Source organism: Ammodytes marinus (assembly GCF_949987685.1).
Source record: "Ammodytes marinus genome assembly, chromosome: 19".
NCBI lineage: Eukaryota > Metazoa > Chordata > Actinopteri > Uranoscopiformes > Ammodytidae > Ammodytes > Ammodytes marinus.
In genome coordinates this window covers 4,540,440-4,556,851 of record NC_137223.1, presented here as the reverse complement: position 1 = coordinate 4,556,851, position 16,412 = coordinate 4,540,440, and the positions used below count along the sequence as shown (strand labels likewise).

The 16,412-nt window shown below is 41.7% G+C and overlaps 1 protein-coding gene across 2 annotated transcripts in view; it reads right to left on the bottom strand.

The window, feature by feature from the left end:
• The window catches only part of epha7 (eph receptor A7), a 105,783-nt gene that overhangs the window by 68,045 nt on the left and 21,326 nt on the right, over positions 1–16,412 (bottom strand). For both annotated transcript variants that reach the window (XM_080048005.1, XM_080048006.1), the window contains exons 3-4: positions 13,854–14,009; positions 3,255–3,590 (exon numbers count right to left, since the gene is read on the bottom strand). In XM_080048005.1, the coding sequence (XP_079904131.1) occupies positions 3,255–3,590; positions 13,854–14,009 (492 nt within the window). The remainder of the gene's footprint in view (positions 1–3,254; positions 3,591–13,853; positions 14,010–16,412) is intronic.

Sequence of the window (16,412 nt, the reverse complement as noted above, 5' to 3'; positions counted from 1 at the left end):
GGGGCAGGACCGACAACCTGGAAAATTGCTTGTAATTCAACCCTATGCCAAATATAGGGAAATGGCTAAAAATTTTGATGGTGTTGAAAATGATAAATTTTGATGCTTTGTGTCTAGGATGAAAGCATAAAATCATTGAAAAAAATATTTTATGCTGTAATGACAGCAGGATCAAATTGGTGAAAAAAGGCCATTTTGAATGGGAGTCAATAGGGGACAAAAACGTCCTTAGGGAGCTGAGAGGAACAAAAAAGTGTACAGCCTTTATAATAGATGGTACAAAGTTGCTGAGTAGAAATAAACAAAATATTTGAGAAAAAAAAATCCCTGGCCAAAAATATTTCAGCTAACATAAGCACAGCCAAAGTTATACACAAAAAAGAGCGTAAAAAAAGTGCGAAAGGACAAAAACGTCCCCAAGAGCACCAAAGGGTACAACATATAAGTGTCCAACATGTTTTATTGAACAGACTTTTGGAAACAGCTTGTTTTCTCTAAATTGAGCAGTCCTTCCAACAACAACAATGATGATGATGGCCTGCACTGTCTCACCTTAAATAAATATTAAAAAAAATAATAATTATAATAAAGATAAGAACTCGATGGACTCAACACAATTATCAATGACCTAATCCGTCCTGGCCAATTGCACTGATTATGGTGTTAAAGCACTTTAAATGGTGCCACTTACTCAAAATAATAAACATGACACCATCTTGGCCAGTCACCACTCTCTCTCTCTCTCACAAATAGCTAATGGCTAAATATTCTGCCGGGTTAACTGAGTAATTGTGTGTTGTCAACATGTCACGTCTAATTAGGAGTAACTCTGAGAGAGCATGTGTTCATTTGTTTTTTTCTCTCTTGATTGTCCTCTTCCCCCTCATCGTTGTGTCCTTGGCCAGACAACCCCTCGGCCACATTCCAGCACGTCTCGAGTCACCAACCGAGCATCACCGAATACATCATCCCCCAAGACTATACTTTCCACACGCAACTGAACGCCTCTTGCCTTCTCTCTCTCTCTCTCTCTCTCTCTCTGTGTGTCTCTCTCTCTCTTTCTCTCGTGGCTGCGTTCCAATCATTTCTAGTCGACTAACTACAGCTGACCATACTATGAATCTAGTTAGCATGCAGTATGCTACAATTGGGACATACTTTAACTTATTTATTCTCTGTCGATGTGACGTCACTTCAGGTGTGCACTGTATTGTGTTGTCAGAATCGCCCAAATAGCATTCTGATTTCAACACTAAAAATCTTAACTAGATGCAGTAGGCATTGGGGTATTATTAAGCATACTAAATCTGACCACAAGAATTTGGACTTTCTAAATAATTTTTTCTACCATACTATATAGCAGAAAGTATGGGTGTTAGAACACAGAGTAAGTTTTGCAGAGAGAGGTGGCAGATGAGCAGCTTTATATAATATTTAAATGTCTTTTAAAGTTAACTTAATATATTTAAAGTGGGTTTATTTGCAATATACTTAAGTTGTGTTGAATTGAAACAACTTAGTTGCACTCAAGTTATACTTAAGAAGTGCTTCAACGTAATTTAAGTGTATTTCTTACCTCATTTGCATACCAAAATAGTACAACTTATTTTGTACTTAAGTATACTATTTAAGTATACTTTTGAACCTATATTTATACAACACTTAAATATGATAATAAAAATCATACTCAAGAATAGTGCATTGAAGCACAAAATAATATACTTAAAGTATACTATTAAATAAGTACATAGGGTGTTGATATATTTGGACAAACTTTTAATATACTTAACACACTTAAAATATAATTTAAGCATAAGAAAATACACTATTTCTTCACTTGGGAAAGGGCAGAAACAGTAACGCTTTCAGTGCTCTTCCTTTTGCAGCCATATTTAAATCGCCACAGTCAGCGGCACACACTTTTGGCCCAAGTGTGTTTCAAGGATGCTCAAGCATGAAAGAGGAATCTTGTTGGGTGGATCCATAAAATGAATGAATAAAAAAACAAAAAGTTTTGGAGTTTGTCACTGCAAAACACAAGCATTTTAATCAGGAGAGATTCCCTTTGAAACTTGAGACTTGCAAAAATACAGTACCGGCTGTTTTAGTACCACTGGGACTAGTTGTATCATTGCTAAGCTTATAATGTTTGCCATTGTGGTTGCTCATAAACACGTTCAATTGATATGGGGTAGTAATATGCATGTTGGATAAATGATGGATCATATCAGTCTATGATGGTTAATGCTAATGGTGGAATCATTACCATATAGTTTGCATTACGAGAGGTTTTCATAATGAGTCCGTTAGTCAGCACGGTTCCTAATGCCTACTGCTCTTTCAGCTGGAGCAAAGGATGAACTCATTCATAGACATTTAGCATATTCAGCCTTAAAGGAATACTTCACAAATAAGTGGCTATTCACTTTACTTCTGGAAGTCTTTCTTCTCATGTCTGTCCGTAACTACTAAAAATAAGTCAGGGAACGTTTAGCCTTCAAAAGATCATTAAGTAACACACAGCACTATGTATGGTTGATCTTTTATCCAACAGAAATGTAAAAACAACAGTTTACTCTTTGAGGTGGGGTGGGGGGGATTCCATGTGGTAGCAATTTCACAACAGTTGAGCATCTTTGCTTTGGCTACTGGTTGCCACTGACATGGTTGGCAGGTACCAAGTGTCGTTTTTGCATTCATGCTAAAACAAAATACAATCATTGAGCACTACAAGTGTTGGTATGAAATGCATACTGACAGAGCCAGGCAAGCAGTTCCCTCCTGTTTTTGTCTTTGGCTGTAGGCTAAGCTAGGCTATTTGCCGGTGGTCTTGAGCTCTTTAAACACACACACACATGATGTTGGTATCAATCTTACTGTATGTAACTCTTGCAAAGGAAGATTAAAATGTTTCATTCCTAAACTGTGGAACAATTTGTATTGCGTGAAATGAACCTTGCAAAATTTCACTGAAGGTCAGAAGATCAAAATATTTTCATAAAAAGGTCACATTTCCTTCCATTAAAAAACACAAGGTGCTGTGTATTCCCCATGTACATATCAACACTAGCAATACACTGTTTGATGTAAGGGGTTGTGTAGCGGTTAGAGCAATCCCACATGCCATTCCCCTCCCTGCCCCATTTCATCTCTATCTCTCCAAAATGTTCTAATAATAGAAAGAAAATGCCAAAAACAATCCTAAATTTGTTTATTTTTTAAATAAAAACAGTTAGATATAAGAGTCTCCGTACCTGCTTGACCGGTGGCGATGCTAACGGCGGCGAAGAGCCTCTGTGTGCGGCTGAGGTCGGACACCCCGTTGACGGCCTCCACCTCGAAGGTGTAGTTGGCGTGTGCCAGCAGGTCCACGGCGCTCACGTACGTGTCCACTAGCCCGGACTGGGCCGGAGAGTAGGCCACGTTGGCCCCGCACGCCACACACTCCTCCGGCTCCCAGCTGCAGCGCCGGCAGATCACCCGGTACGTCACGTCGTTGCGGCCGCCCGTGTCCGCTGGCGGGCCCCACTCCAGGCTCACACTGGTCTGGTTGATGTTGTAGACCAGGTGCTGTGGAGCTGACGGAGGTCCTGTCAAAAGAGGTAGGAGGACACAAGAAGACAGAATTAGGCATGGGGGCCGGTATGATATGTTCTGACAGTATGATAACCTTAAGCTAAAATACCACGGTGTTACAGTATAGTGATCTCGAATGTGTTATTTTCAAATGTCTGGGTAAAAAACAGAAAGAAATGTGGCCGAACATAATCGTTTATTTTTAAATAACATAGGCCCTGTAGTATGTTCTGAACATGTATAAACTTGTATGATAACATAATACAATAAATAATTTAATTATTCTAAACAAGATTGATACTAATACCTTAGAACGGTATGACGGAAAAAAATATTGGTTTTGAAACCTAGAGTTTTTCAAACTGCGGTATACCTTGAAACCAGTTCTTGGCCCATGCCTAGCCAGAATGAAATGACTGGGGGTGGCCAAGGAAAGTGACAAGCCAAGAGAGTGTGCATTGATTTAACTGGATCTTTGCTTTCACTGTTCTGAGAGAAGAATAAAGATTCCACTATAGGACATTATGCCAGCTCCAGCCCTAGAGCCAAACTACTCACACTCAATTATAATAAGACTCCAAGATCCAGAAAAAAATAGAACAGGTAGGCAGCAGTGAAAGGAAGTGAGCTCTGGCAGGCACCAAGGTCAGTGTTAAGAGGTCTGTGAAATCAAAAGAGTGGAGCCCAACGACATTCAAAAGGGAGAATCATTCCGTCGTCAGAGTTCAGAGTTTTTATGAATTGCTATCCCAGGGACATTGCACCCGTCTAACCCACCCCCCCCACTTCCATTTCTTCTCATCGTTACCTCACCATCCTTTACACTGTTCAACTCATTATCACAGTGAATAAATCATGGGACAATTGTAATTGAAAACAATGTTTTAGTTATAAGCTGACCGAATGTCTTACTGACTTTTTTATTTCTTATAATTATGGGTTAGCAATGATCCTGACATCATAAGGGATCAGACTTGAGGCTGTTCTTTTATTAACAAAAAATTAAAACAACAAAGCAACTAGCTACATTGTAAATGTAAAATGTAACCATGTTGTTGTTAGGTGATCTCAAATCCTTAGGTTTTATAACTTCTATTCACCATCTCAGTACTGCTTTGTGAGCTATAGCTGGCAGTTGGCTTACATTTCAAAGCTACTTTCATCTTTGCTTCTGGCCACTTAGGGGAGAAGAACTCCACGCCAGTCTTAAAATACTTTTTCTATTATGACTTTAAAAAATGTTGATATTAGATTGTGGAAGCAATGTACTGTATTGCTAGTTTAGAAGTGTAGTCAACCCAACACAGATACAACCCTTCATCAACTTGAATTGTGACTTTGAACTGTAAGTCCATTTAATTCACGTAAACTGAAAACCATTGTGGCCCGGGAAAGAGAAGTTTGGGGCTCCCTGCTTAAGCTGCTGCCCCCGCGACCCGATTTCGGATAAGCGGTTGAAGATGACGATGATGAAAACCATTAGCTGAAAGATGGCAAAAGGGAGGGGGGGGTGGCTGCTAATTTGATGTGGGTGTTCACATTACACATGGTAATCTAACCCATTGTTTATACCAAAATAAGGATTAGTGCAGCCCCTAACCAGACTCTCATATTTGAATCCTGAAACAAACATGATTGCTTTTTTTAATAGAGTGTATTCATGTATGCAAAAACATAGCCGGTGAATCATCCAGATGGACTGTAGAAGAGCTTTGTTTAAATAACGAGTGTTAATATCAGCATACAATCTGCAGCTGCTATGGAAAATGATTGAGACATGGTTACATGGTCAGACAAGTGCTAAGCAGGGCCATCAAGACACCCACGTTAACTATGTCTTTCTGTTTCTCCAAAGATACACAACCATCCTTGTCAAGAATAAAGACGAATACTCCAAAATGCTATTGGAGTTAGAGGGGCATTTGTGTATTTTAAGCATACTACAATTGACGTGCATGAATTGGGACATCCTAAATCTTTTTTCTGGCATATTGAATGAATAATAGGGAAGTATGGGGATTGGAACGCAGGGTTAGAGTTTATGTCTTCCAAAAAAAAGGGGGAGTGAGTAAACACTCTCATCTAAAGAATTGACCGACAGGATTTAAAACCTGTATTATCACCAGCCCTGTAACTGCCTTGTACAACTTCCCATTGACACACGATAACAGCCATTCCCCTGGCATTGAGAGCGGGCCACAGACCATTCACCTCCAAATGTTCTACGTAATGACATGACAGATTAGCTCGTCTCGTAAAAAACAATGAATAACAAATTGCTCCACTTTCATCTTTTAAAATTCCGGGCTGTTGGTTTTTATGGCCCCAGATGCGGATACACATAAACCCCCCCACCCCCCTTTTTTATATGAATGTTTAGGAGCAATCTTCAGTGGGAGAATTAAAATCGTTCTCAGGAAATACTATTTTATAGGTCATATCGAAGAGCTCTCGTCGTCTCATTAAACATTTGTCACATTAACTCAACAAAGCAGAATATGCAAAAGAGCAACAAACTGCTTTTATGATATTTAGGCTCCTTAATACATCACTTAGTTGTTGTTGTTTTTCCATCCATATTCATGGTTACCGGGTAGGATATCGTTAGCCTCATAGCATAATTGCCTAAATCATATTTACTCTACTCTACTTTTAATCTACTCTATTCTACATCTTCTCTACTCTACTCTACATCTACTTTACCCTACTCTATAACCCTTAAAATATGACTTAGGCAATTATGCTATTAGGCTAACAAAAAGTAGATGTAGAATAGAGTAGATGTAGAGTAAAAGTAGAGTAGAGTAAATATGATTTAGGCAATTATGCTATGAGGCTAACGAGTTGTCACATTAACTCAACAAAAAAAAGGGTCATGATGAATATGCAAAAGAGCAGCCAACTGCTATTATAATATTTAGGCTCATTAATACATCACTCAGTTGTTGTTGTTTTTTCCATCCATCTTCATGGTTACCGGAGAGGGTATGAGACAGACTGGAGATCAAAGAGCCACCTGTGGCAGGTGAAGTGGAGACCAGTGACTGGCCGATAGCGCCACTCGACTTCAGGCTCTGTGAACCCACACTCGACCCTGCGCTCCCAATCTTCCCTCAAGGACAAGGGGGAAGGTGTGACCTCAGATCATACACACTGAGACGCCCACGCAAACAGACACTCACACACACACACACACACACACACACACACGGTTGTCTTTTCATCGCTTCCGAGGACATTACATAGACTAACATTCATTACCTGGAGACTTGCACCAACCATAACCAATACTTGCCTAACCCTTGCCCTAACCTTAACCCTCGACCTAAGTCCACTCTTCCATTCGGGTCCCAGGTGCCACAGATCAAAGCAGTGATTTCTCTACAACAAGAGGCCAAAGGAAATTAGATTGGACTGACCCTGGATCTGTGGGACTTATGTCTTTTCAGAAATGGACAATCCAATGTGTGCAGAGCTATTGTGTTGAACGAGGTTCACATGAACGTCACCACAGTTACACCACATTAGCTTAAAATTCGATCAATGTTTTTGACGTCAACGACTACATGAACCAATCAGGGGCTGCCTTCCACTAACAGACATAAAGTGGGGAGGGTCCGGTCTGACTGGAGGCTAGATTGATGAGTACATGAACCAATCAGGGGCTGCCTTCCACTAACGGACATGGCTGGGCTCCTCCCCACGGAGACTGGAGAAAGTCCAGAGTGAGATGCGGCAGAGAAGCGAATGTGAAGCTCCTGGTGCAAGTTGGGGGCAGGTCTCACCATGCAGGTAACTATAACGGACCCAGTTTGTTTTAAAAGACACCAAACCCCTCTACTATTTCTTCTTCTTCCACTTGTTTCTCTGTAAAACGCTCTGTCTGTCTGAACTTTGGGAATCTAAACCTGGTCTGCTGTCCACCCCCCCATTACACCTACAGCACAGATTTACGCCTGTCTGTCTATCTGTCTTTCTGTCTGTCATCTCAACCCTTTTAGCTTAGGGGCTTGTCGCTCTCTCTCTCTCTCTTTCTCTCTCCTTTTGAGTCTTTCTTCCTATGTCTCTCACTGTCCCCCACTCTGTCTTATCTTTCCGTGTTCTCCCCTCTCTTCTCCCTCCTCCCAGTCAAGTGTCATTTCACGGATTAGTCTACCGGAGTCCCCCCACAGCCTGAAATGTCTCAATCACTGGCTATACTGTTAGCTTCCTCCCTCTAACCAAATGTGAACAAGTATTGGTGAGCGTGCGTGGGTATTTTTCTCTGTTGTGCATGAATATAGAATATTTTGCCCACACAGTTTATGTTTGTCCTGCTTATACCATCATTTGCATGAAACAGATTTGAAGCAGAACTTGCGATTTTGAGGGATAAAATAAAGAACTCCCACGTGTAAAAATGGTGAGAAAAAAAGTGCAGGGTCGGTGGTTCGATCCCCCGTCTCCCCGCCACATTTCGAAGTGTCCTTGGGACATTGAACCCCGAATTGCTCCCGATAGTTAGCTTTCACCCTGCGTGGTAGCTGCTGCTATCGGTGTATGAATGTGTGTGTGATTGGGTGAATGTGTACAAAACAATGTAAAGCGCTTTGAGTCTGTGAAAAACCAGGGAAAAGCACTATATAAGTGGAGTCCATTTACCATTTCATCTATGTCTCTCCAAACTGTCTTAATAAAAGCAAGCAAATGTCTAAAAGAGAATCTTTAACAGCCTTCAATTGCAAAGAAGTATGATCCACTGCTTTAGTTAGCTACCAATATAGCCAACTGAAGTGATCATTTTTTAGGTCAGGTTTCAAAGCCCTTCTCCACACAGAGAGCTGGAGTAAATCCAAGCTTAGGGTGAGAAGAATCTGGTGCTTATGGGCCTTGAGAGTTGTTGCTCGGGGGGCTAGCGTTGACCCCTCCACAGCCTATTAGCTGGCCAGGCAGGCTCTTAATTGGGGGGAGATGTGTTGGGGATAGAAGGGGGGCGGCAGGGGTGAGTGCTATTCAAATCACCCACGAGGTAATCCTCACTTTACAAATGTGTGTTGTGACCCCGCGACCTGAGCCTCTAATGATGTGGGTTGCAGCAAGAGAGCTTCGTATCAGGGGGAAAGCATGCAGGAGATGAGACTGGAGAAGCATTTTAATTTAGTTTTAGTTTTAGTTTTTTTGGCCAGGACTCCCTTGAAAATGTTAAATCGCAATGGGAACATTCCTGGTAAAATTAAAGGTTAATAAATGAATGAATTTAGCTGCTACGTCAACACTGTGTTGTGTCTGTGAAACAATACATGTTAGATCCATGACTGAAGCCATTGTAAGTGGTCTTACCGTGAGAGTGATGTATTTGCATTCACTCTTAGGATTTATTTATGTGTGGTTGGTTATGTCTAGTCTTCTGGTTTTAAATGAAATAGATCCAGTCCTTTGCATGGACTCTTCTGTAAAAAAGTGCACTCAGCAATTTACATTGCATTTAAATGTGCATTAGGATGGGGAAAGACTTGCTATATGTTTTGATCAGTATCACATCCAATTATTGCACCCGAGTAAATAATATCAAAGCATTCAGATGTGGTCATTTTGGTGTGCTGGTTTGGCTTGTTTTTTAACAATTTCATTTATTTCATCATATATTGCAATTTTGTTTAGTTCACTGAAGGGCACTTCAGGGAATTCTTCTACATGTATACCTAAACCATACTTCCAGCATTGTGGCCTTATTTATAGTTGAGGTCTTGCATGTTAAAGTGCATTTTGTCAAAAACCTCTATTTACATGCAACAATAGCTGTGTAATGTTAATGTAATGTACGACGATTTCTGTCGGACTAACATGTAAACAGACTAAGGCAATAAATAGATGTCCTATGATGCCCGGTAAACGTACTGGGTAGCACAAAGTAGGTTGTGTACACAGCAACAGTTCAGTCCGATGGTGTAAAACCTAAAGTAAATGCACCTGAAGATAGGACACGGGTGGATTAAGTGTACATTCATTCCTGTGGGAGAATCTTGGCCTGAGCTTCAGTCTGACAGTAGGCCTACAGTGCAAAAGAAGATATCAAATGTTTTAGAAAATTGACCTTAACACTGGCTCTGACAGCAGCCTCTAGAACCACACTCAGTTCCCCTAGCAACTCCAGGCAAGATGGAACCCTCTGCTGGATGTCAACTTGTTGAGGTGGCACATTTCTAATGGGGGGCGGGGGGGAGGGCAGAGAGAGGGGGTGGGGGGGGGGGGGGGGGGGGTCGGGAGGAGACAACTGCTAACCCTTCTCCAGCCCCCTGGCCTGCACCAAGCAGCGCTCACAGCTGTTGCATGATTGATGCTCACTTCCCAACCTGTCAACAGCTCCAGAATGTGTGCCTCGCCTCTGGAGGAAAAAAAAAGCCTCCCCATGCTCTTCCACATATATCTTGATTTTTCTCACAACTTTGCATATGAATGAATGAATGAATGAATGAATGGCCCTGGACAAACATTCAGCAGGACAAAAGCAGCAAAATAAAATCCCCTTTGGCCGCATTCTCAACACACAGCACATTGGTAAAACAATGTATGTGGAGATGTGTTTTTTTTGTAACTTCTAGCCTCATCTTTATTCAGCGTAGATTTTTGGCTTTTGAAGTCCCTCTCTCTATTACATCTTCATCTCATTTCCTCTATAATCCCCATACACTAATCTGTGTGTGCCAGAGACCTCACATCTCAGTGTTTTGCTAAGGGCCAGTGATGGTGGAAGCTCTACACAAACCCCCCTATTAAAAAAGTCTGTCAATCAAGCTATTTACTCAGGGCAGTCCAAATTCCTTTTCAATTACTCCTTCACTCCTGGTTTGGACAAGGCAAAGGCAAATCACAGTCACTATTGGTCACACCGACTTAATCCAGCCGCGAATGGGGACGTGCACGTACGGAAAAAAAGCCATGCACAAATTATTGCTGGGGAGAATGAGGTTCGACTGTTCATACAAGTTAAAAATACATATTTACATACCATGGTATATGGGGGGGGGGGGGGGGGGGGGGTCATCAAGTGCAAGACCAGAAAGTTAATGAAAAATGAATAATGGAACTGTGTGCATTAGGGCAAACTTTAGTAATTACTAGCGCTACTTTGGCCAAGGTGATTATTACCCAGAAGGGAACAGCCAGAGGACACACACTGCCAAGTAGTAGGGAGAACTTTTTCTCCTGTTCTTCTTACCATACTGTATGAGAGTCCTGCCCTTGATATGAAGTGTGTGTGTGTGTGTGTGTGTGTGTGTGTGTGTGTGTGTGTGTGTGTGTGTGTGTGTGTGTGTGTGTGTGTGTGTGTGTGTGTGTGTGTGTGTGTGTGTGTGTGTGTGTGTGTGTGTGTGTGTGTGTGTGTGTGTGTGTGTGTGTGTGTGTGTGTGTGTGTGTGTGTGTGTGTGCGTGCGTGTGTGTGTTAGAGTGAAGCGTTAACATCTGATTAGGCTGGTTGGAGAAGTGAGTAATGGACCTGTCTTTTAGGACAGGATATGTATGGCTGCCTCTGTGCTGTACAGAGGGAGAGATTGGTGGTTTGTGGTCATTGGGCCAGACTCAATTTAGTTTAGCCTGAGTTATGTCCCCTTTTCTGTGTCAAGACGGCTGGAGTTAAACAGACAACTGTGAGCCTTGTAAAACACTTACTAATTTCCTTCATCAGACAATAACCATTCGTCAACGTGTAACTAAAACAATAGTATGCAGCGTTTTGCTCTACAGCAGCCACAAGTAACAATTAGAAGAAAATGCAGATGACTTTTTCCTCATACAGTTAGTTGAGTCGTACTACAAGCAGCATACAAACATGTTCTCCTGTTGAGGGGATGCTACGTTTGTGTTTTGTTTTAATCATGAGACAAAGCTATTGGAATTTTAAGTTTTATGACAGTTGCAAACTATAGACGAGTCACCAAAGAAACTCAATGTTAAATAAATATATAGGCGATATATATATATATACACACTTTCTTACATATACTCATGATCTTAAAAATCCTCTCGTATCTCAATCATACCCACCATTTGAATTAAAATAGCTTTTCCTGATAATATATGCTCACTAAATATATAATAAACCTACAAACTAGCAGATACATTATTTTCTCAGCAGTAAAGAAGCTAAAGTGTATACTTTTGAGCCTTGTGCAAAATAATCCAAGACATAATAACGCACATCTGGCAACATAAAACACACCTGTGCACTGCTGAATATGTTGAAACAAAATGGAAGGTGGTTTTGAGACAGGCAGAGGCAGATATATGTTACCCAAGTGACAAAGCATAGTTTTTTATAGATGAAATGTATAACAATTTCCAAAACTGTATAATCCTGTCCATTTGATTATCTGATTTAATGCAACGGGAAGCGAATGCGGCGCTATAACATTCCACTATTTGCATAACTCAAAGCAGTCTCTCTGTCATAAACGCGCGCACACACACGCACACACTTTAGAGATTCTGACTTGGCCTACTTTGGGGGTGTTGGGGGAAAAAGCAGCTCAGGATGTGGACCAGGCATGCTGATTTCCCCCTACATAAGCAGATCTGTTTTGGTTGCTTTTTAATGAACATAAAAATGGTACAAATTAAAAACAGCACAGTATGAAACATTAATGTCCTTCCCTCCTTTCTCTCTTAATAGATATGTCAAAAGAAGAAGACGGACATAGCTGTTGACCTAGCAGCCAGAAGCCAGTGCATGGACCTATCCCGGCATGTCTTTTGATACATTATCAGTAGCATGGTGGAGGCACACTGATAAGGTAGAGAGATTAAGTGTCTATGTGTTGTTTACCTCTACCGATAGCGCCGGCTGCTAACATTAGCCCCCTGCCTGCCATGTGCCACTCCCACAGTGCACAGTAGCTGACGGCCATTCGAGGAAAATCAAATCAAAGCAGCGCATTGAAAATAAACATGTTTTTTTTTAGATTTGGAAGCAAGTCAGCCAGCCCCGTCCCTCCTTCAGCATAAAGAAATCCCCTTGGCCCTGTGTAAATAAGCCATCAAGGGCCTGTCAGCTAACAGGGTTACACTGGCCAGGACCAAATGAAGACACAAGGGGTGGGTGCTGCCTGGGCTTTTGCTGACTGTAATTGCAATCTTTCAGACGGGAAATGGCAAATTGCTCACTTTCATCATTAGCAAAGCAGCTAAGACAGAAAACAGACATGGCAAAAGCCTGCAAAACATAATTAGAATGACATGCTAAAGGGGGGGGAGGAACGAGGGGGACTGCTATATGGAACACATCTGGGGCTTTTCCACTGCAAGACTCACTGCAGGACTGAACAGTTCCAGGGCTCAATAGATACCAGGTCCCTCGACAGTAGTTTGCTGCTCTATCTATGTACACTTCAAAAGGAAAATGATATTGCAAAGGATGTATATACTGTATTTTATCAAAATTCTGCTAGTAGCAGAGCAAGAAAGCTATCACCAGACATTGACACCACCAACGGAAAAATCAGTCATCACAATCTAACTATTGTTGAAGATATTTTTGTAATGGAGACATTGACTGAGACTTCAAGAAGCACAATTGGAAAGGAAAAATTGGGGAAAAATGGACTCTATACCAGGACTCAAAATGAAGACATTGCACTGGAACAATAACTGATAGATACATTCATCCTCAATAATGTATCAGTAAAGCCTGTAACATACTCCACAAGAAGAAAGAACAAAGTTCTCGGTGACAGTGCTGCGAGAAGAAAATTACGTCATTTTCTTCTCTCAGCTCTTGTTTAGCTGTTCTCGCAGCTTGTTCTCGACACATCGTCCGGGCCGAACTTTCTTCTCGCAGCTTGTCCGAGAAGTATTATGTGATTGGTCAGTCTGAAGTCAATGAGGAAAGCGAAGTGCCCGTTGAGGAAAATCAGCTGGCGCTACTGAGTCAGTTACCATGGTAACAACGCGCCGTGGTGAGGAGTTCAGCAGTTGAGTGCTGGTGAAGTATGTAATGTCAGATCAGAAAGAACTTCTCTCAGCTCTGTCACCGAGAACTTTGTTCTTTCTTCTCGCGGAAATATGTAACAGGCTTAAGAAAAAGAAAGCAGTTCCCAAGCAGGTTGTTTTTTTCTTTTAATGTTGTTCTTATATTTATAAATATTTTATCATGTTGTAGCAACTGGAATGTTAATGTCAAAAATTGTGTCAATGAAGATTTAAGAGTAGAAAAAATAACAGGTGTGGGCTCCCGAGTGTGTGTGTGTGTGTGTTTTTCTTTATGTTTTTTATGCCCTTTGGCATGTGTGGCTAGCTAGACTTACTGGTGCAGGCCACGGCGGGCGGGTCGGACAGGGCTCGGTAGTATCCGTCCTCACAGTCACATCTCCAGGAGCCCTCCCTGTCATTGAAGCTGTGCGCCGGGCAGCGCGAACACTGCAGCTCCTGGGACGAAGACTTGTAGAAACCACGGCCGCACGCTGCAAAAAGAAAGAAAAAATACACTGTAAGAAGATGAGAAGTTATAAACCCCTCGTTTCACCCCAACACTCTTGGTTTATTAATGACATTTGCAGGTGAAGTGTAACAGCTAAATTTAAACAATGTATCATGTTTTACTAAATGATAAGAACATTTTAAAAGGCAGTGTTGCCCCCTTAAATATGAGCCCTCGTCACAGTGTCCACATGTGATTTGTGGATAGTTCCACCAAAGAGCAATTGTCCTGTTAGAGGTCAAATTATACAATTCTTTTTTTTTTTTTCATAAAACTTTTTTTACAGCATTGTCTATAGAATGAGCCAAGTTCACACAGGTGTCTATTCACTGATGATGTCAGCAGTCGTTACATGTCCCCAGATACAGCTCCGGAAAAAATTAAGAGACCACTCCAAATGTTCAGTGTCTCTTGTTTTACTATTTAGAGGCATATGTTTGAGTAGAATGAACATTTTGGTTTTATAATATAAACTACTGACAACATTTCTACCAAATTCACAATAAAAACAGTGTGATTTAGAGAATTTTTCAATAAGTAATGTAGAGATGAAGATTTTTATAAAAATCCAGGCTGGTGTCTTAATTTTTTTCTGGAGCTGTATGTCTCCGGGTGATATCAGTCCTGTGCAAACACACTCTGCACACCTGACTTCTCCGTCTGCTAGAGAGGGCATGACAGAACAAACAACCTCTACGTCTTGAATGACCCCTCCCCTCCCCCCTCTCCCATCTTACTGAAATGCCATCGGTAAAAAAAAACCTCGTGTTGAAGCAATCACCCAGGGTTAGACTCACTACAAAATCTCACTATGAAAATGGAAAAGAAAATAACAAGGCTATTATTATATTCTGATGAATCCGCAGGTCAGTGAAGGGGTCTGCCTTGTTTACAACAAGCCCCCAACCCTTACAGGAAAACATTCTTCAGTAGAGCAGAAGAGAGATAAGACCACGCTCATGGATCATTTCAACATATTACCTTTGACCAAAGGCAATAAACAAAACCTCATAACTATATGACCAACCAGGAAAAGACTGATGATCACTGAACGTTTGGTGAGATAGAATGTCATCTAAGTTGAGACACTGCAGGCAAATACAGTTTTAGTTTATTTTGCATAATTTGTTAGAAACGGCCATATTTATAATTATGCATATTTCATCCAAAAATTTCTGAAATAATTGTAATACAAAAAAGTACTGATTGACTGTAAGCAACCAACTGGCAAAGTGTCATGAGGACATCTTTTAGTTACAATTTTGGCATTTTTTTTTAATGCTTTTTATTGATAGAGTAGAGACAGAGTTGAAATGGGGCAGAGAGGGGAGTGACATGCAGAGAACGACCGCGGGCTGGAATCGAACCCGGGTCCGCTGCTGGCCGAGGCCCATGGGGGGGAGGGGGGGCGCCCTACCAACTGAGCTAAGGGCGCCCCTTTTTTAAGATATTTTTTTTGGCAGTTTTTTTTTTGGTTACAATTTTTACCCTAATTAGCCTGTAGTGTCTCGCCTAAAAAGATACACTTTAAAGTCAACCAATCACCATTCTTGCCAAGTAACATAGGACAGAAACAGTTGACAATGGCTGAAGGTGAATGGCAAAACCGATTACAGTGATTCCCAGTCACCTCACTGTGAAACGCATGCCTTTGTCAAATGAACGTTTAAAATACCGGCAAAGAGTCAAATATATCTAGGCTAAGAGTCTAGGCTACTTTAGCCTCAAAGTCAGAATATAATCCCGAGTGAGCAGCTCTGTGTGTGTGTGTGTGTGTGTGTGTGTGTGTGTGTGTGTGTGTGTGAGCTAATTCAGCTAATAACCTCCTGCTGAACACCAGCAAAACCAAGGAGATGGTGTTCGACTGGAGCAGGACGAGAGGTGACCTCGCCCCTCTGCAGATAGATGGGGTCGGCGTGGAGAGGGTCTCCTCCTTTAAGTGTCTGGGGGTGCAGGTCAGTAAGGACCTAACCTGGCACACCAACACGGCTGCGGTGGTTGGTAAGGCTCAGCAGAGGCTTTATTTTCTAAGACTGTTGAGAAAATGCCAGGTGGAGACTAAGCTGCTGCAGACCTTCTACCACTCTGTCATTGAAAGCGTTCTTGGGTATGGCATAACAGTGTGGTACGCAAACTGCGCAGCCAAAGATAGGAAAACCCTACAGGGGGTTATAAAGACAGCAGGAAAAATCATTGGCTGCCCCCTGCCCTCCTTGGAGGACATTGCAACCTCCCGTGGACTAAATAGGGCAAGAAGCATCATGGCTGACCCATCCCACCCCGGCCACAGCCATTTCCAACTCCTCCCTTCCGGTAGGAGATACAGGTCCCTTGGGAGCCGAACAAACAGGCTACGGAATACCTTTTACCCCTGGGCTATTCGCCT